The following is a 22,763-nucleotide window of genomic DNA, read 5'->3' as shown; positions in this document are numbered from 1 at the left end:
ATTGTTTATCCTCATTGGAACTTTATTGTAAAAAATGGCAATTATCATTGAATATAGAAAAAACTCAAATAATAGTATTTAACAAATCAGGTAAATTATTGAAAGACTGTAATTTTTATTTTGAGCAAAATTTGATCAAAGGTGTTCAAGAGTATAAATACCTAGGTATTGTAATGAGAGCATCTGGTTCTTTCAGTACTGCAGTTGAAGATCTTAGTAAGAAAGCACTTAAAGTAATTTTCATGATTAAACGTAAATTTCACTGTACACATAATAATACACCTTTGCTTTTAAAACTTTTTGACTCCTGTGTAAAACCAGTCCTTCTCTATGGAAGTGAATTGTGGGGTCCGTACATTCTTAACCTGGACAAAAGATTAACACAAGGTTCAAATGATGATTTAGAAAAAACTTTTTTAAATTCTGCTCCTGAAAAGGTTCACATTCGATATTGTAAATATGTACTTGGTGCCACTAAATATGCTTCTAATATTGCAAGTATGGCAGAACTTGGTCGTTATCCAATCTCTATATTTGTTATTTTGCAATCTCTTAAATACTGGCTATATTTGTATAAAGACCCTCTTTTGAATTTTTCAAAATTAGCATTTAAGTCAATCGAAGAAGTTGATTGTACCTTTCCATGTACCTTCAATAAACACATTTTTAAGTTTCTAAAATTAATTAATTTTGACCATGTTTGGAATAATAAAGGAACTATGTCAGAAGGAAAACTCATATCTGCAGTGAAAAAGATTTTACAAGAAAGATATGGAAATTATTTTTTCTCATGTTTGTCAGGTGAAAAGCAAAACAAACTACGCACATATTACAAGTTAAAAGAGGAATATAAACCTGAGACTTATACAAAGTTAAATATCCCAAAACAATATGTTAGACAATTATGTAAATTAAGAATTTCTAACCACAATTTACACATTAAAAAAGGCAGATATAATAAAACGCCTTTGGATCAAAGAATATGTACACATTGTATTGATAACAAAATTGAAGATGAGTTTCATTTCATATGTGAATGCAACCTCTATCACGAGGAGAGGGAAAAGTTATATGATGACATTGTTAATATTATAACATGTTTCTGCAATTTAGATAATTTTGATAAATTTAAATATTTAATGAACTGTTCGGAGACTGATGTTCTCACCAGATTTCTTATATATATAGACAAATGTATTTTGATTAGACATTCATCAGTGGGAATAATTGCATAATATTGAAATGTGAGTTTTGTCTCTTGCTTGTTATAAGTGTCAAAATTGTTGTCTGTTATGTTTTATTTTTGTTTTGTATATGTTTTTTTATATGTGTTTATGTGTTTCAGCAATGATCCTTTTGTACTGAATTTTATACTGAATAAAATTAGTTAGTTAGTTAGTTAGTTACTTATTCTATAATCAATTTTACACATATCCCTGAGAAATATATATACAAATTTGTGTTATAATTATATATGTCTCCAGTGGCGGATCCAGAAATTTTCATAAGTGGGGGCCCACTGACTGACCTAAGAGGGGGCCCCGCTCCAGTCACGCTTCAGTGATTCCCTATATAAGCAACCAAATTTTGTTCCCCTGGGACCTCACCCCCTAAATCCGCCTCTGATCTCTGCACATATATTGCCATTCATGGTTTCAAAATGTGCAGATTTAAGCAAAGAACTAATTGATTACTGATTTTTACAATCCTAGATCCATCACACAAAAGAGGCACACAAGAGGCACATAAGAGGCATACAAGGTTAAAAGATCTGCATCATCGAGTTTATTTGCAACAATGTTTACTCTTTCCTGTTTGTTTATGCTCAACAGGACATAACCTGTAAAGTACAGATCTGAGAGTACTCAAATATACTGTGAGCTAGTTCAAAGCCAATTAAACCACGTATCTAAGACTAAAATCAACAACCAAAATGGCATGCATTTAGAGTAAAGATGTTAGTCACAAAGAGAGAATTTTTATGGAGATACCTTAAAATGCACTTGACTGCAGTATTTTCCTATTCATCAATTAAATTTGTAATGTGACATCACTGATGAAGACTTATAATCGTACATAAGCAACACGTGGGGTACCACGTGTAAATCAGGATTTTTTATAAAACATAACTGTGGCTGAGGTACTCAAAGCTATATACACAGGGTTATTTATCACTAGAAGAATACATCCATAAATGGCACACGTTGGAGTTCATAAGCCACTGTAGGGGGGTTTCAATATTGATAATTGACCACTCTCTAGAAAAAACGTTAAGAACCAAATAGATCTGTTATATTGACAAATCACGCCGCCAAACATAAAACTTTAAACATGTATTAACTTTTTAATAAAAAACACAATGGAACCCCAAAAGATTGTACTAAACCAGTAAAAGCAGCAGCATGCATTGTAAGACATACAGTGCCTGGAATATGAGTGCACAGTTTTTGTCCATCAAGACAAAAATATCAATTACAAAAAAAAAGAAACAGAAATATTTTTGCACAACAACTAAACAGGCAGAACGCCTATTTATATATAGCTATAGCTATAGCTTGGAACAAACATGCATGGAAAAACAACTGCAGGAGAAAATATATATAAAAATACATGTATGTGGTATGAGTGCTAATGAGAGAATTCTCCATTCATTCACAATTTGTAAAAAAAAGCCTGGTACAAATGTAGATCGAAAGAAAACCAACAGACTATGCATGCTGTTATAAAGAGTCAATAAGCTAATAAATATAGACAGACAACAATATCTTAAAACAACACATCCTTTATTTATATATAGTATTCATTTTAAATTGGAGTCGTTTTAGGAATCAATACATATTTTCAGATAGACATTGAGATCTTATAGTATATCAATTTAATTCCATTTTAATTAATCTAATAAACTCTGAATTATTTATATCGTAACAAAATCTAAAATATACAGTCTTAATGAAACAAGAAACATATAATGATGAAATTAGAGACATATAATGATGAGACAAGAGACATATATATGTCTCTGATGAAACTGGGAAGATCAGGCATTTTGAACGCAATAATTATATTACAGAAGTTGTGGACTTTGTCAACTGCATACTGATCGCAATTAGGTTGATATCTTACTTTAATGTTCCATATTGATAAATGATGACTTTAATATTTAACTTAAAATTTAAAATTACTTCGGTTATTACAGAGTTCAATGACCAATTTTGACTTTTGCTTTTTGCCATCTTCATAAAGATATTGTCAACTACGTAACAAAAATGTCCACAACATATCAGAATCATAATATTTTCTCGCGGTTCGAAGTAAAGCGGGACAATATTGTATTGACGTTATGGGTAATATGCGTATGGTCCAACCAGAGGGGATGATTTAGATCCGGGTATGTAGGAATGTTCGATTTGTTTGTCACTTTCTAGCCGCCGTTCGTACGTGCATGACTTAAACTTAAGTCATATATATACACAGTGTGGGAACGGAACTGTACGGTTTTCTTCTAATTTGGTCATTCGGGAGACTGTCAAGCGGTACTCCGACATTTGCAAAATAACAAGTTGCTTGATGGAAACTTTGATAGATCTCTTATGTTGCTATATAACGTTTCTGCTTCAAGTTTTGATAGCTAAAACATTCTTTATGTAAATATGAACCAATAAAATAATAAGAAAGATATATGCATTCAAACGTTTTCCTTAGAATGGTGGAGCTCCGTGTAAAATGATCAAAATTGTCACGTAACAGCGATCAAAAATGTCAAATAATTTAAACATCGAAAAATCAATGTTTGCTACCTGAATTTTCACATGTACCTTTTCTGATATATAGTCTTACCTATCTGAAAGTTTCAAAGCCATTATCTCAGTAGAAATCTAAATATATTCATTTTCTCCATGTCGGATATTTTTATTGACTGTACAATCGCTTGCAAGTTTACTGTAATATCACTCGGAGCCTTCCTGTACAATCGCTTGGAGCTTTTCTTTTCATCGTTTGGCCAACTAGACTACTCCGAAAGGAGGGTAACCTACTTTACCTTGTTATGACTTCACGGTTCAGCTAGCAAGCAAGCTAGTCAAAGGTATTACTTGTTCCTACACACTCATTGCATTTTGCTGTAATAGTTTCTAGTGGCATATGACTAATTATAACTCTTAAGTAGATAATGCTTACTACTATCTCTTCTGACACATTCATGATCAGTTTATGTTTTCCATGATACTTTTGTCATATAAATATTCATCAAAACTACTGCAATCCAATACAATATATGTCTGGCATGATTTTTCTCTCCTTTTCTGTTACGATTTAACAGTTACTTATTTGGTATTGTTTTTTTTTTTTTTTTCATTTTTTAAAACCTAAATTACACACTTAAAAGTGTTAATGATGTTTGAAGCTTTTATTTGAATGGATGCAGCCTGCATAAGCGGATCCGGTATGCGGGGAGAGGGAGTTTTGGTGGTTGAAACCCCATTTTTTTCGATTATTTTTTTTTATTTTGTGGACGTTTCAGTGTGTTCCGTGGTTTGGATCCCCCTTTTGCAGAAAGGCGGGATCCGCACTTGGGTGATATCGTCAATAATAGTATGATGATCCGATCATTCGTCTGATTTTTTTTATAGTTTGGTCTTGTGCTGTGCTAGTTTTGGGGAGAAATGAGCGCACACAGACATTTTTAACCCTGCCAAATTCTTTATGTACCTGTTTCAAGTCAAGAGCTCGTAGTTCAGTGGTTGTCGTTGGTTCATGTCTGTCATACATATTTTTCGTAAATTGTTTTATTATAAATTAGGCCGTCAGTTAAATTCGAAAGGTATTGATTCTTATTTTTCATGTCGGGACCTTTTATAACCGACTATAATAATTGCTTAAATCCATTTATTTTTTTAACTTTGACAATCATATCACATCTCCTTATTTTTATATTGAAGATATAAATGTGGTTTGATAAAAATGTTGTTCTTACTAAAAAAAACCAACAGTTTTGTTCGTTTGTCGGATGCTATAGTGGGGAATATTGAAAAGTTGCTGAATCGTGACATTGATATAAAAAAAAATCATGTTGAAGGATTTTGTGTTTTCTCTGTCTTTCAGATAACAAGTCCTCTCCCATCCTTGATAAAATTTAATTTTACTGGAGCTTTTTCTACCAGTAGCTATAGCTTGTAATAAACAGACATCTCATTTGAAATTATACCACATCTTCTTATTTTAATATCATGTTTATTGACATATACGTGTCTTTTCTTGGATCAGTGGTTAGCTATCACCATTCCATATTCGAATTCCTTGTTATAGTTACCAAATTAAAAAGTGTTGGGTATGTGTAGATACACCATAGGAGGAGCTAAATTTCACGAGAAAGCTTTGCTTTCAAGTGAAATTTAGTTCATCCTATGGTGTATCTACACAAAGCCAATCACTTTTTTATTTGGTAAATTACATGTGTCAAAGTTAACAACTGATATCAAAGGAAAGAAAATGTGTTACATTGTAGTTTTTAAATTGCTGGTAAATAAAATATATTAAGTAAAATTCAAAATATGCTAATTACCCTTCAAGAGAATCTAGTCACCTTTTCGGTATATATAAATATTTATTTTGTAACAGGATTATTTTCAGTTTTATTTTAGATTAGATTCTTAACATATTTTGTACTGTCCTTTTCTTTTTGTTTTGTATATTTATCCAGTGGTTTTGTGTTTATGTGTTACATATTTGTTTTTCGTTCATTTTTTGTACATAAATAAGCCGTTAGTTTTCTCGTTTTACATTGTTATTTCGGGGCATTTTATAGCTGGCTATGCGGTATGGGCTTTGTTCATTGTTGACGACCGTACGGTGACCTATAGTTGGTAATTTCCGTGTCATTTTGGTCTCTTGTGGAGAGTTGTCTCTTTGGCAATCACACCACACCTTCATATCTAGTGTACACATTTTGTTTTTGTCTCTGATATAGTCACCTTAAAAGGGTTCCTTGATAGAATCTAAATAGTCAAAATGACCGGTTTTATGCTTATATTCACTTCAAATACCATAGATGAATTTAATAGGACAGCAAGAAACAACCAATGCAATGCATATACAATGTATTTAATAAATTTGGCCAAGCAATTCTACAGGAAAGCTCCAAGCGATTGTACAGGAAGGCTCCGAGTGATATTACAGTAAACTTGCAAGCGATTGTTCAGTCAATAAAAATATCCGAAATGGAGAAAATGAATATATTGAGATTTCTACTAAGACAATGGCTTTGAAACTTTCAGACAGGTAAGCCTATATATCAGAAAAGGTACATGTGAAAATTCAGGTAGAAAACATTGATTTTTCGATGTTTATTTGACATTTTTGATCGCTGTTGTGTGACAATTTTGATCGTTTTACACGGAGCTCCACCATTCTAAGGAAAACGTTTGGATGCATATATCTTTCTTATTATTTTAATGGTTCATATTTACATAAAGAATTTTTTAGCTATCATAACTTGAAGCAGAAACGTTATATAGGAACATAAGAGTTCGTCAAAGTTTCCATCAAGCAACTTGTTATTTTGCAAATGTCGGAGTACCGCTTGACAGTCTCCCGAATGACCAAATTTTTAGAAAACCGTACAGTTCCGTTCACACACTGTGATGTATATATATATATATAGTATTGAAGTATTTTTTTTTTTTTTTCGAAAATATTTGTTTGTTTGTCATCTCTCTCGTTATATAAGGTCTGACTACCTTTTTCCTGAGATAGGCTTGTTCATTGTTGTCGGATACAGGTTTCCACTTAACAAAATTTGGTTTTTCCTGGACGGCCTCGGCTATCCGTGAGGGAAATATTTTGGAAACATTTAAGAGAGAATGTTCATTTATAATGTATAGAAGCATTGAGTTATAATATGTTTGTTTGTAAGAAACAATATTGTATTTGTTATTATAAAATTACATCCGGCGTCCATCAAATACGGCGGGCTGTCGGCAAATTGATATTTGCGTTTTGTGTTGTTTTATGTATAGGCATATGTAGTATAGATAATACGATCAATTGTAATATGTACTATTTTGATCGTTATGCAGTGGGCGTATTCACTATGAATTTGAATCCTTTTTTAATACCACAGATACTTCGACATCACGTTCACTGCTTTTTCTATAAAACACCCCAAACAATTATTATAATGATATATATCTGGACTGATGTTCCATTGTTCTCTCTCTTTTTTTTTCTTTTTTTTTTGGGGGGGGGGGGGGGGGTCCCGTTACCTGAAGTGGACAATGTAAAAAAAATATACGGAGATACCTCAACATACCTAAAAGGCTAACACTTGTTGATATTTTTACAGAGTTAATATCTTTTTATTTTTCCATTATTATAATGATATGAAGAGTTAATTTATAAATGAAATGCACATTTATACCCCTAGAGGTTGAAGGTATATATAAACAATACAATACAAATATATATGCAATGCAAAAATTAACATATTAAACATCATATATAAAGTGGTAAAACAGATATATTTATGCAGGTGTTGTGTCCACTCCCCTCAGTGCAAATGACTTTTTAATGAACGGAACAGTAAGCTGCATAATATCAAATGAAGACAGAATTATTTGTAATATATCTGCTTCAGACAATTTAAAGTATTCTGAACATATATCATTTATATCTTTTTCAAGCTGATTATACGTAAAGATTTATTGATTTTACATTTTTAAGAAAAAGTGTGTTTCCTCTTCAACCTCATTCGTTTATATTACAATGTTTACATATTCTATTTTTCTCTTTGAATTCATTTATATCTACCCCTCTATATTTCCAAGAAATGGTCACTTGCTCGCACTTTACATAATAATTTTCTATTTTCAAAACTATTTTTAGAAATGTATAAATTATTTTGTCTACTTCATTTTTTGTCTTTATTTTTACTCTACAAGAACATTTTACTGGTTTCATTAGTTAATTTTGATTTTAAAAAGAAAATACTTTCAAGGCTATCTTTTAGTTCTTTTTTAATATTTTTTGAAAATGAACTCTCCTGTTGTTTATAGTTTACATCCTGTATTCTATTTATGTCTAATTTATTTGTATGGGCTATATTTTCTACATACGAGAATCATGAAAATATACCGTTTGTGCTGGCACTGCTAAGCCATTTATATTAATGCTGAGGTTATTTCTAGCTAAAAAGGAGTGGCCAAAATTATATTATAGGATGCAAAAAAGTTTCGTTTTGTCACGTTGACAACATATCAAGGACACTGCAAAAAAAAAAATAAGATAACATGCCAAGAAATTGCCTCCGTTGAAATTCTGCAAATATCCCATAGAGCAAATTACATGGATGTTTAATATTGACCATGTTCTTAACGAGACATACATGAAGGTCATAAATTAATTTGTTGAATGAAATAAAATCTGTATCTTCTTATGGGTGCGGTAGGAGGTCCACCGGACTGATGATTTTTAGCTAGGATTTCTTGACATGATCTGAACCCATAGCCAGCTATTCTTTAAAACCTTTATAATGTCAATCAGCATTGTATTTTCTATCTTAAAACAGACAATTAGAACTTTGTGTACATGTCTATTATGATGCGATGTTTGGTATTTTGAATGGGGACATGAAGTTTGATTGACTAATTTTAAAGCTCTGGGCACGATTTTCGAGATAATCCATGGGTCTAATCCATGTACCTATTCCTTATTTTTCTTCTGCAAAAAGTAGAACTTATATTGCACTATGCATGAAACCTACATTCAAATAATGATAAAGCCGGTCTATATTTTCTCACAGATCAGCCGTACAAGAAATTTGACGGATTTTGAAAATTTGAAAATAACATTACTATTATTGCAAAAAGAAGTCTTTCCTTTACTCGCTATTTTCGCTTTCACATTGCAGCGCATGCGCGTATTAATGTGTTTAAGATGGCGGACTTTACAAAAATTTGAGTTTTGACAAATGGAAAACACAACCAATTGCCATATAGATTGACACATTATGGATTCAACATGTGCTTATGATCCTACCTTGCCAGTGGATCTAGAAGGAAGGTAAAAAGATTACAATTCTTTACATCTTGAACGTTCTATAATTTGTGATGACATAAATTTCCTAATTTTTTAAATAATTATATGAGACACTGACAGATGTTGATCTGGTTTTTGGTAATTATTTAAGTCTATAATGATGATTTACAGATACATGTCATGTAGTCTTGATAGTTTATTTTTGGCAGAATAGTTTAGAGCCATTGGACTTGCACTGTTTGTGTTACACAATTAATAGATAATGTAATAATGAATTACATAATAAAACTTTTGATTTACATACCTGCCAACCTCAGTCTAAGAAACCTTTAAAGATCCCCCCCCCCCCCCCCCCCTCAGACATGACAGCTGAGGAGGCTATTTTGCGTGAATGACATTTTCAAGTTAAATATATGACCTGTTAGTGTTTACCATATTTACATATTTATCAATAACCAATAACAGTTGATTAAAAATACTTTATTTCTTCAATTCATGGTTATTATCTATAAGAATTCTAGTAAAATTGGCATCCAGTAAAGTCAATTGGCACCCGCTCAAATCATCACCCTATGTAGTCATTTTTGAACCATGATGAATACATGCATGAATATATTTTTTTTCAGTATTTAAAGCATAAAAATAAAATAAAGAAAGGGTTGTCCACAAATATTGACATTAACATCTTTAGGGGTTTCTGTATGTATTTTGTTTGTTTAACTTCTTCTCTGACGAATCCTGGTTTACAAGGATTCTTGCTTTAAAACCAGAATTCATGCTTCAGTCAGCTGATGATGAGTCCCGTTTTACTGGGATCTAAATACCTCTTTTAAGTTTCCCGCTGAAAAAACTGCAAACTTTTCCAGAAAGTTTTCTTTCTTTTGTAACTGGAGAGCACATATTTCATTACAAAATTGCTTGTCTCCACCGGGACTCGAACCCGAGACCTCTGTGTTACAAGGCAGCGTGTATACCGACTGAGCTAAAGAAGTACTTCCTTAGCTCAACCACTTACGGCTGACTACCAAATGTTGTAAGGGAAGCAATCCCGTCACACTCCCCCCCACCTCAAGAGTCATCATACCATTATGACTCTCACACAAACATACCCTAGCTAGAATTCCTCTCTAAATGCCGTGGGTTTTTTAGTTGGGCGCCAATGTAACCAGAGAGCACGTATTTCATTACAAAATTGCTTGTCTCCACCTGGACTCGAACCCGCGACCTCTATGTTACAAGTACTTCTTTAGCTCAGTCGGTATACACGCTGCCTTGTAACACAGAGGTCCCGGGTTCGAGTCCCGGTGGAGACAAGCAATTTTGTAATGAAATACATGCTCTCTGGTTACACTTTGTTGAATGAATACCTGTAACCTGGATGAAGGTGTAAACATGGCCATGATGGCGATTCGTATTGTTGAAGACAGTGTAAAAATGGGATCAAATTTAAGGATTTTACTCACATTTGAAATGAGGGAACAATATTTTTGGAAGAATTGAAGCCAGCTTAGTATATATTTAAAGCGTTTAGACATAAAATGCTGTTTTGTGTACAAAACACTTGGAATGTAAAAGTTCAGTGTAAGGAACTTGTACAACGTTAACCTTGTTAAAATTTTCGAACTTTTGCTGATTTGGGTTAGAAAATTACTATTTGGATTTCAGGAATTTCTTAAATTTGCCAAAAATACATGAAATATGGAAATTTAGAATCTTTATTTTTTGTATCAAAACATAACTAAAACTGTTGTAAGTGAATAAACTAAAGAAAGAAATAACTAGAGACAACTTGTAATTGATATTTAATATGAAGATCTCTCACTTGTGTCACAATAGCCAGGGACGTCATCGTCACAGAGCAGGTCTTTGAAATTCCTGTTTCACGTTTCCAGAGGAATGTAAAAAAAATCTTTGGGTAAGACTTACTTGCCTGTGGGTAAATGCATTTTCAAAAAAAATTGGAAGACCTCAGACACATGCAGAGTAGCTTTTGTCAGGTCAGCTATCAGTGAAAGGGTTAACTGTGTATGCAAGGTATTTGGTATTTGTGATGCATTTTTTAACCAGTTGAGCATTTTGATTGCTGGTTGGTTTAAAATGTTTAATACTGTTTAAACTTTTTTTATAGAATGTTGAGAAAACTTCAAACAATAAAATGTATTCCTCAAATCTGACAAGGGGTGAACATGTTCATCAGGTCAAGATCTATCTGCCCTGAAATTTTCAGACGCATCAGACAACTTGTTGTTGGGTTGCTACTGCTGAATTGGTTATTTGAAGGAAATTTTGCAGTTGAAGATAAACTAATAGCAGCCAAATTGTTCAGAAAAATAAGATCTACAAATAAGTCAACAGGACCAAAATTGTGAATATACCCCATAAAGAATGATTTCCCTTTAAAGTCAATTTTTCGTAAATTTTTGTAATCTTTTAGTTTTATATAAAAATATTCTGCTCTGCAACTATATGTACAGTGCCAAATTAAACCAATCTTGGCCTAAATCATCCTTAGTATATGAAGTTTAAAAAATCTAACTAGACCCAGCCCATCAAATAAGGTGGCCACCATGGCTAAAAAAGAACATGGGGTAAAATACAGTTTTTGCTAATATAATGTAAACTAAGGCATTTTTTAAAGAGCAAATCTGACAAGGGGTAAAGATGTTCATCAGGTCAAGATCTACAAATGTATCTGTGTTTTAAAATTTTCAGACTAACAGCCAACTCGTTATGTTGCTGCCCTTAATTGGAGCTATTATATGTATTAATGTTTGTATATTGGTATCATGTCATCAGCGTCGTTCAAAGACATTTGGTTTCCGTACAATAACTTTAGTATAATTAAGTAAATAGAAATCTAAGAAATTAATATACTAGGTTTAAAACCACAAAAGATAGATTGGGATTGATTTTTGGGGTATTGGTACCAACAGTTTAGGAATTAGGGGCTACATGTACATGTAGAGTTTTAGACTCAAATGGTCAATATGTTAAATTTCATGTAAGAATAAGGATCTTTTAAAATTAAAATAAAATATTCATGTACTTTACAGAATGTACTTCAAAATGCCAGACATTGTACATTGAATATAATGGTGCCATTGATATAAATTAATTATTTTTTTTTCAAAAGTATGAAAATTGGCATTTTCAGAATTGTTAAAATGCTATTGACTATTGATTTAATTTTTTTTTTTTTTGTTTTAATTACGAAATACTTTTTAAATGTAATAAAGTTGTCCTTTCATGTATGTATTAGATGTTTGTTTTAATGATAGTGTCTCATAAGTCGTTTTCGGCTGGCATCATTTTACTAAATGTAAGGTTCTTATGACTTTATGTGTATATATTTATATAGATAAAAAAAATTATATAGATATTATATACATTGTAGATACTGTACTGGATGGTGACACTACATGTATAATAAAATAAATCATATCTTAGCTTATCTTTTCAAAACCTGTATTAAAAAATGTTTGTACTTTTGGAGTTTGGTTTGATAATAAAATTTTAACAAAGTGGTAACTTCCTCCAAAATACAGGAAATACCAGCAAGCACATTTATATGTTATGAGATGTTCCCCAACACCCCATCATCAACATTTTGACTTCCTGTTATTTAAGACAATGGAAGGATTTTGTGAACAGTGATGTAAATACACAACCAAATTACCAATGGATTGGAAACCATTTGTTTTGGGTCAAAACAAGTAAATATAAATCAATATCAATTTTGTTATTTACTGGTTCCAACTGTGATTGGTATAATTATGTTATTATCAGTTGATCATATTTAGATAATTGTTGTTGATTTTTTGGCAGGAACTGAAAGTGATGTGATTGAGGGATGATAAATAATTAACATGGAGAAATCTTAACTTGATAGTTTGTAGAGAATTACTTGATTGAAACTGTTATAAGAATTTTTATAAAGATTTTCTTACTTGGAATTGTGGTACTATGTTGTTACATGTAATTTTGTTGGCATGCTTCCACTTAAAATAACAAACGTGCAGATAACAATTTACACTTCTTTTTCAGACATTTTAAATAACTTGACCAAAATCAATGTGTCATTCATGAAAATATGTGCCTCTCCTTTTTAAGATTATAAATTCAATTTAAATTAAAATTTTTTAGCCTTTTGCTTCAATGTTTAAAAGTCAACATTTTTAATCAGAAATATACTCTTACAATTTTAAATATAGTATGTTTGTTCCAAAATATTCTACTGAAGTAGGTATATCTTTCATCTATGTTATAAACTTTTGGAAGGATAAATAATCATCTTAAAGATTATTGATTTAATACAATGTAGACAAAATCTTGAAATATGATAAAGTGCCATAAAATATTTGACAGCTCTGTTTATTGCTGAACTCCCACTTTTATCTCCCCTGTGTATCAATACACTAATACATGTCTAATTATTGGACTAATTGATTAATTAGACATGTGGTCAGTATAAGCACAGCAAAATTCTTATGCTCATAGATAGTACAATTGTATGTATGTCTGCAAAAACATGTAAACAAATAAAATCTTAGAACTGGCTTTGAGAACAAAATATGTGTATCTTGAATTGTTCCAAAAAATTACATGCTACTATGTCTAGAGCTTCTATGCATGTGCACTGAATACAAAGGGAAAAAAGTTGAGCAATGTTTTGAATTATTATTTCCATTGTATCATGGCATATAACACATCGTACCAGAGAGGATTCTTTTCCAATTTACAGGATTACATTTCAAATGGAAATTCATTTGTGATTTTATAAATATAGGAATCTGACAAAGGCTTTTGTGTTGATGATCTACCACTGTCCAGGAAAATAGTGTTCTGAAATTATAATTACAATGTACACACAAGGACAATGAGTCATTAATTTTGGAAAATATTACAGGATCCGTATGGTTTGAATAAATTCAGACTAGTATCACTATGTATCATTAGTAAGTAGAATTATATTGACTGTTTATATACATGTAGAGACTGCATCTCAATTTCTTCAACAATAAGCAAGATTTTTTTTATGAAAACTTAAAGTAAACATTGATTAGGGTTAACGTTAGAGATTTTCCATCAAAACTCAAAAGAGGCACACACCATAAATTGTTTAACTTTTGGTTATAGCATCATATGTTTGTGTCAAATTTTTCTCATGACACAGGGGTAGCCTAGGGGGTCCCAGACCCCCCTTTTGAGGGGAAAATTCAGTTGATTTTATATGGAATCACTGAGGTATGACATGAGCAGGCCCTCTTAGGCAGTCAGTAGTCCTTGCATATATATATAAATATATGTTTAAGTGCTGGTGTTACATAAACATGTATGGTATCATGCACTAATTAACTTTAAGTTTTGTGTGGAAGCCAAACGACTTGAACTATTTATCAAAAGTCACAAGATTGAAATAAAATCTTCATGCAAAAACACATGACACACTGTAATATACATGTTCATGTAAGCATGTATTTATTCACTCTGGTTTAGTAATACAGTTTGACTGACAAGATAGTACAATGTAATGTTAATAAAGGGGGTTTATATCTAATTACTAAAATATCTTTAAATAGACCAGTTAAAATTCTTGACTTTGCAATTCCATGTACAGTAAAATCTGATGTTTTTGGATCCATGTTCCTAAAATGATTTATGAATTCTCATTTCTTCCTACTCAGAGGTTTAATGATATTTTTGAAAAAAGAATTTTTGAGAAAAAGTTGCAAGAAACTTAAAAAAACTGACTACTATATTGTTACAAGTACATTCTTTGTCAGGTTACACTGTTCCTTTTAAAGACAGTGAAAGTGTCGTGTGTGGACTTAGTTTAATTTAAAGCCATTGTCTGTGCCCATTGTTTCGGCCATGTGTATTGGTAATTTAATAGTAGGTATGTCTTACACACACGATTAAGCCCGGATCAATACCTAATAATTATATCAGATTGTCATCTTTTGATTGCACACGACCAGAAATTAAATGGATCAACAATACTTTGTCCTGACCGATTGACTTATGACTGCTTAAGTTTGTACCTTTTCCAAAAATATTGTCAATAGGGGATTTTCGCATCATGATAAACTGATCAGGGCACGGGTAAGAAATTTTGATTTTTAGATTACAAATGATTTTAATCTTTTAGTTTTAAGTCATTTACTAGGTCAGTTTGATATTTTAATATTTTGAAATTTTAAAACTTTATAAAAATTATGTGAAGATTTTATAAAAAGAAAGAATTGGTTACATACAATCATTGTGTCAATGAAAATAGTTCAATTTTTTGAAAATATGAAAATAAAAAAGTATGATCAGAGATATATGCTAATCAAAAGTTAACTAATGGTGCCTTGAATGTGTTATAACTTAAATTGCTTTAAATGTTTTTTATAAACCCATTTCTGAAGTTGTTAATGTCTGTGTTTTGATATGCATCCTGCATGTTAATCCCTGACTTTGAAGAGATGTATGTTTATTGGTTACATACCATCTGCTTGTTCAGTATTGACATAGTTGCCTTTTTTAAACTGATTAGACAATGTATAATTTCATTACATAATTGTAAGAGAGCAGATGGTTTACAGGTCTTTGAATAAATCTGAATGTTTTACGATATTGATTTTGCAAACTATGAATATTGTTTGTGACCTTTGACAGTTGTTATATTAGTATGTGTTAGATAATTGTATTAACGTGAAAATTACAAAAAAAGTATAAAGTTGTACTGCTGCATTTGTTTGAATAGATCAGTCATTTTGACAATTGAAAATAATCAAGTTACTGTGGTGGAACAAAGGGGAGGAGGAGTAATGATGTTGGAACCCCCCTTTTTTCTGACGATCAATGCATTTGAATGGGGACATACAGCATATGTATAGTTGGAACCCCCCCTTTTATTCTGGGTTGCCTCCTTTTAAAAATGGCTGGATCTGTCCCTGAGTTATGTTCCATTAGTTTATTGTAAATGAGAAACTGATCTAAAGCAGGCTTAAAATATAAATATAACATGTACATGTAAATTACAGATGTTTGTCTTGACTATTCAATAATATTGATGTGGCATTAAAGATTCATTAAAGTGTAGAAATTTGATATGGAAAGGACATTAAATACAGTTTATGGTTATCAAATGTTGAAATTGTAAGATTTTATCAGCTGCTTAAAGTAATCTCCAGCCATTTTTATATTGTCTCACAATTAAAATGAGATTTTTTGTGACAAATGACTTCTCTTTTTCTAATAATCGCCTTGAGAGCAGAAAGTTATGGGTTTGGTCCTCAACCAGGACAAAACAGAATTGGAATTTGGTATTTACTGCTTTTCTGTAATGCATAGGGCATTAATATAATTGCAAGACCAAAGATAGTGTCTTACTAATTTAATCATAATGTGTCTGGGTAGGTGGTATGTATTTCAGCTGGGTTAATTATAACCTTGTGACCTACCACATTAAAAATTTACTTTTGTTTAGTACAAACACCAGGGTTTATATTCATATCACACCAAATACTTGTCTTGATATGTAATATTTGCCATTGGACATTATAAACACCAATTAATCATCATCTTCATTCATTTCCTGAATTATGACCCTGATGAAAATGCACTAAATAGAATTGTTTTTATACACATTCTTTTCAGCAAATAGAGATTTATATTCCCCAGAAGTTACTTCCATATATTGAGCATTTATTTTTAGATAATTAAGGCACTTGCAAAAAATCAATACTGCATCAGAAAAAAAAATAATAACTTCTATATAATTTTCTTCTATTAGAAGAAATGATTACTGTGGAACTGATATTCTGTTCAATAAATCACAACCAGCATTATGTTACAATTGTAATTCAGAATAATTAGAATCATTTAACACTTAATTAAGTTTTATATAATTGGTCATATAAAAGTAGATAAAAACTAAAATGTTATAAAGTTCTGTTTTGCTGTACATGTAAAACATGTAGAGATGTCAATCTAGCAGCTGCTGTTTCTTAAAGTACTTGCAGAATTGTTTTATGAGATGAAAAAAAGATGATGTACATTTAGTACAGTGTTCTTGAACTTTGAAGATTATCAGATAAACATGTAGGGCCAGAAAATCTCAAGAGGGTGTTGATAGATGGTTCAACCCTAATATTTGTGGATTTTTGTGAGCCAAATTTAACCTTTAAACTTTTTCAAATGTGAAGTAATATTGTGATATGATTGAATATTTTGTTCATAATGTTTATGTTTTTCATTTCAGCACTAATGCCAATGTATTACATGAGGTAACCTTTGGGACACACATGGAGTACCCAGACGGCTCTGTTCCAAGTAAGTCAAATTTAGTCATGCCTATTGACTATAAATATTGAATATAGATTCTCAATACAATATAGCTGCATCAATATGAATTTGGTTGCTAAATGACTACAACCAACATTTTGCACTTGAGCAATTTTATTAATACTTGTCTTATATTTCAACCATCTTCCGCTGTACCGGTATAATACCGGTATATAAGAATGGAGAAGGATACTTGGCAATAGACAGGTCATTGAAGATTTCATTGTGAGATGGCTCATGCATATTTATGAAGTGCTGACCCTCATCATACAAGTATGGGGGTCTTTATGATGTGATAAGTAATTACAAATTCCTAGAAAGCAAGTTATTTTTACGGAAACTAGATGCAATTTAATATGTCTTGATTACAAATATAAAATTATTGCCTATTTCAATCAAGTGTTGCTGTATTTCCATGACGAACAAAACAACACAGATTGTAAATTAAGATATTGAGAAAAAAAAAATCTCATTTTTCTACATTTACACTAATGTAATACTTAATATATATATTTTATTTGCAGTGGTTGCCAAGAACAACAGTGGGAGGATGTCCCCTGTGAGAGGCAGAACAATGAAGGAGTATGATCAGGTAATTATGGTCAATGTAATAGCTAAACATAGATTTTGTAATCTACATTTCAGGTTTACATTGCTCTCTTGATAGCTAATAAATGCCTTTTAAAAAAAATTATCCTGATTTAGAGTAATTTCTCGCAATTTCATTGGATGATATTGTCGTAATAAATTTCAATACAATTTTTTATTACATCAATTGGAATTATTTCCCATATTTATTATGTCAATTGGAGTTATCCCCCTTTTACCATTTGACCTAAAAAAAATAAATAAAATTGAGTTGCTTTATAGATCTAATATTTTTAGTTTTTCACACTTTTATATTTTTAAAATATCTAAAATATATTTGGTTGAGACTGTCCTAATATGTTTCACCCGATATTAATTTTATTGACCCGAAAAATTCTCATATTAGGACAACAGCACACTGTAACTAATCATGTCAATTATTATCTCAATTGATAAATGACACAGGTTGTAAGTGATTGGATAAGTTATTATTACTTAATTATTTTTCAAAAACATGATAGAATACATCTACTCTCATGGGACAAAAGTGAGTTCTCACTCAAAAAATGTCTTATCATTTCAACTGAAATCGATATTTTTCAAAAAAATATTACCAAGTAACTGTATGAGTGATTTTTATAATATAGATACCAAAAGATATAAAAATGTAGGAAGTTTATTGTTTTTATTTGGCATAATTTTAGTGAGTTTCGTTTTCATCCTCTAACCCTTTCCTCCATAATGACGCCTTTTGACGCCACCCCCTTACTCCATAATGACGCCTGTGTAGTACCTTAGTTGAAACACTTTGACTACAAAGTGTCTGCAGTTGACTTAATAAAATTTGTATCCAATATGAAAAGGAATATCATAGGAATATCCGACTTAAATTTGTTTGATGAAATAGTTGTTTTTTGAAATGCCTTAATACTTTAAAGCATATGTTTAGCATTTTATTAAAAAATCCTATGCGAATCAAGTATGCAAAAAAAAATTTCACTGGAGGAAAGGGTTAATTGGTTAAACACAAATGCAAGTTTTTACAATTTTAATATGGTTAGAATAATAGCAAACTTTTCAAGAAATATTTTTCTTTGTGTTCATCTCGTCAGAAAATTTAAATGAGCATGAATATAATATGATAACCAAATAAACATTAAAACTTCAGACATTTCTACATCTTTTGGTATCTATTTGATAAAATTCGCTCATACAGCGACTTAGTAATATTTTTTTGAAATGATAGGACTTTTTTTGACTGGGAACTCACTTTTGTCCAATGACTGTACATACTTATATAATATGTGAATGTTGCTTAGTAATCCTAAAAACATTATTTTGAGTTGAAATGAGTTTTGGGGTTTCAAATAACAAAGTATAGACTAAAGTTCTAGGTTTTGCTAATAGGTAGCCAAAGGCTTTTAAAGACCGTGTGTGATAAGATTCATAAATAGATAAATAGTCATGATAGTTATATATTTGTAATTATTGCTTTGATGTACAAGTCAAATGTTAAAGCCTTTCTAATTTTATCCCCTTGCAGTCAGATACTTCAACGAAGATCATGAATAATTTCTATATTCATATAGATCAAATAATATTAATGAATCAACAGGGATTTAAAACTTCTTTTTATTGACACTATAATGAGTTTAATTGCTGCAAATTTGGTTCTTCTATCCGACAATCTTGCTTCATATTATAATTTTAGAAGAAAATTTATCAACATAATTACAATTTTCATTTTAAATACAAATTTGCTACTTTTTTTAAATTTTTTGAATTTGTAGTTCATCATCACATACATAATGAATAATTAGATTTCATTTGTGGTTGTAAGTCTGCAGATGCACATCCAGCGTAGAGTCTTTCTATCCCATGAATACATTATACTATCAGAATAAAAATAAGTATTATGCAGTGTGCACCATGATATCATTTCAATTATAATTTCCATTATCTGTAGCAACTGACAGAGCTGAAAAAAGAAAACTTTAGTTTAAAGTTGAGAATATACTTCCTTGAAGAGAGGATGCAACAGAAATTTGGTGACAGTGATGTCTTCAAAACAGTATGTATAATTTAATATAGATATAGGAAGATGTGGTATGAGTGCAAATGAGACAACTCTCCATCCAAGTCACAACTTAGAAAAGTAAACCATTATAGGTCCAGGTATGGTCTTCAACACAGAGCCTTGGCTGTATTAAAATGGTATGTTCCAACAATATTTGAAGCTTTATTTTGTTTTAGCAGGGAACAGACAGATAATACTTGTTTTCAAGAAAGAATGACCCAAAAAACATTATTTTATCATTAGAGACTAAAAATGAGATGGACCATCATGGATGCATCATTGTCTTACTATGATTTACCTCCCTTGACTTGTCACATACAGACAAAATTAATATATGATTTATAATAATGTGACACTGCTTGATATGTATCTAGGATTATCTAATTTTATATATTCCTATTTAATAACTGCCCTATGGTGTGAAGAAAAATTGTATTGAATATAATCAAAATGTTTTTTTCATTACAGAATATAGAACTGAAGGTTGAATTAGAGAGTGTTAAAAATGAATATTCAGACAAACAAGAGTTGTTAAAGAAAGCTTCGTAAGTTTATACAATATGCTACATATAAAGAAGCCTATATTATAAAAGGAGATTTGGTATGCTTGCCAATGAGACAGTTATCCTCCAAAGTTCAAAATGACAAAGATATAAAGCAGCCTAGTTCTCCTTTTATGGCCGTGTCAACATAGGACAGAGCCATTATTGGAACCTTTATCCATCATTCCATCACTCTGCAATGAACAGTTGTACAAACTTTATCTCTTAACACCTTCACATAGAGTCTACTATGATGAGATACAGATTGAGTTCAAGATTGGTTCCACTCCACTGATTTTTTGCCAATTTAAGGATTTTGAATTTTAAAGTTTCCACTTCTTAAAACGCCTTCACGATGATTTTGCGGGTAGGACCATTTCTGACACATTTAGTTCTTTCAGAATCCTTCCTTTAATGTAATGTAAATTTTCCAAAATAGATCAAGAAGGTAGTCATGCTACTAAACCTTATCAAATTTTTTTGCTAGTATTATAATTTTCTTTAATCTATCAATATATTTAAAATAACATATACTTTGCCATTCCAGAAATGCAATGGAAGCAATGTCAAAGCAGCATGAGGTAGAACTAAATGGAATCAGGGACCAGATTGAAAAGGAACATCAGAAAAATACCAAACAATTGCTGGATGAAATCAATCAAAAACATCAGGTAATGATATCTTTCTCTGAAAAATATTATGTCATTAACTGTTCTTGAGTTTGCCTCTTAATAACTGGGAAAATTGCAAATTTTTCAGTTTTCACATTCTGAAGCTGGTCTCACTAAAATTTTATGAAATTCATACACGATTCAATCATGGCATTGATAAAAGTAGAAGATACTATGAGTATTATATTTGCTCTATTTTCTAGTATTTCTTTTACAGGAGTTGGGTAAAGCAAACAAGAGACTTGAAGAGACAGACAGGGAAGTTAAATATTTACAGGAACAGATTGCTCAATCACAGACTCAATATGCTGAATTTGGTCATAAGACACAGATACAAATTCAGGTTAGAGATTTAATGATATGTGCTGAATTCTTTCTCTAGTTCCTCATTGCTTTCAATTTTTTCTTAGATCTCCTTTTCATGGGCAAAGTTTTTATCTATCTAATTAGTTATCAAAGGTACCAGCCTACCAGGATTATAATTAAGTATGCCAGACACACATTTCGTCTACATAAGACTCATCAGTGAGGCACATATCAAAATATTTATAAAGCTAAACAAGTACAAAGTTGAAGATCTAGAGTATTGAGGATCCAAAATTCCATACAGTTGTGCCAAATACGGCTAAGGTAATCTATGCCTGGGATAAATTTGTTGATCTATTTTATAGCTCCCCTGTCACCAACAGAACTTACTGGTCAGTTAACCCTTTCCTCCATAATGACGCCTTTTGACGCCACCCATGTGCTCCATAATGATGCCTTTTGATGCCTGTGTAGTACCTCAGTTGAAACGCTTTGACTACAAAGTGTCTGCATCAGACTTGATAAAATTTGTATTGAATATGAAAAGGATATAAGAATATCCGACTAAAATTTATTTGATGGAATATTTGTTTTTTTGCAATGCATTAATACTTCAAAGCATATTTTAAATATTTTTTCAAAAATCTTATGCGAATCAAGTATGCAAAACAAAAATTTCAATGGAGGAAAGGGTTAAATACCGGTAAAATGGCATAATGTCAAATAAATTGATAACAAGTTGTGTGTCTTCACCTTTATTCAAGAGTTTAATCTATCGTCAGATAATAAGAAAGTCTTGCCATGCATATTGTATGCAAGTACGAATCATTGTAACCTTCTATATTCTATTTATATGTTAATAATTTTGCCTGACCTAGGGGCATCATGTTTTTTAGGTGTGTGCATGTGTCTGTCTGTTCATTCATTTGTCCGTCCATCCCACTTCAAGTTTCTGGTCAATGTATTTTTTAATAACAAATTAGATTTCTGACCCGTATTTCACGGTCCACCGAACATAGAAAAATGATAGTGTCCACTTCAGGTTAAAGATTTTGATCGAGGTAGATTTTGATGAAGTTGATGTCCAATCAGCTTGAAACTTTCTAATTTTAATGTCAAATTAGAATTTTGACCCCAATGCCAGGGTCGACTGTACATAGAAAATGATAGTGCAAGTGGGTTTCCATGTACTATGGCAACATTCTTGTTTTTATGCCC

The 22,763-nt window shown here is 31.3% G+C and overlaps 1 protein-coding gene across 7 annotated transcripts in view; it reads left to right on the top strand.

Moving 5' to 3' along the window:
- Positions 1–8,915: 8,915 nt before the first annotated feature.
- The window catches only part of LOC143062910 (uncharacterized), a 72,898-nt gene continuing 59,050 nt past the window's right edge, over positions 8,916–22,763 (top strand). For 5 of the 7 annotated variants that reach the window (XM_076234733.1, XM_076234734.1, XM_076234737.1 and 2 more), the window contains exons 1-7: positions 8,916–9,054; positions 17,279–17,349; positions 17,886–17,953; positions 19,916–20,020; positions 20,495–20,571; positions 21,116–21,239; positions 21,457–21,582. In XM_076234733.1, the coding sequence (XP_076090848.1) occupies positions 9,002–9,054; positions 17,279–17,349; positions 17,886–17,953; positions 19,916–20,020; positions 20,495–20,571; positions 21,116–21,239; positions 21,457–21,582 (624 nt within the window). In that variant the 5' untranslated portion in view covers positions 8,916–9,001. Of the gene's footprint in view, positions 9,055–12,624; positions 12,744–15,026; positions 15,133–17,278; positions 17,350–17,885; positions 17,954–19,915; positions 20,021–20,494; positions 20,572–21,115; positions 21,240–21,456; positions 21,583–22,763 lie in introns of those variants that run through there. The other 2 variants (XM_076234731.1, XM_076234735.1) reach the window with 2 other exon arrangements.

Source organism: Mytilus galloprovincialis, chromosome 2 (genome assembly GCF_965363235.1).
Source record: "Mytilus galloprovincialis chromosome 2, xbMytGall1.hap1.1, whole genome shotgun sequence".
Classification (NCBI taxonomy): Eukaryota; Metazoa; Mollusca; class Bivalvia; order Mytilida; family Mytilidae; genus Mytilus; species Mytilus galloprovincialis.
This window is presented reverse-complemented; position numbering and strand designations above follow the sequence as displayed.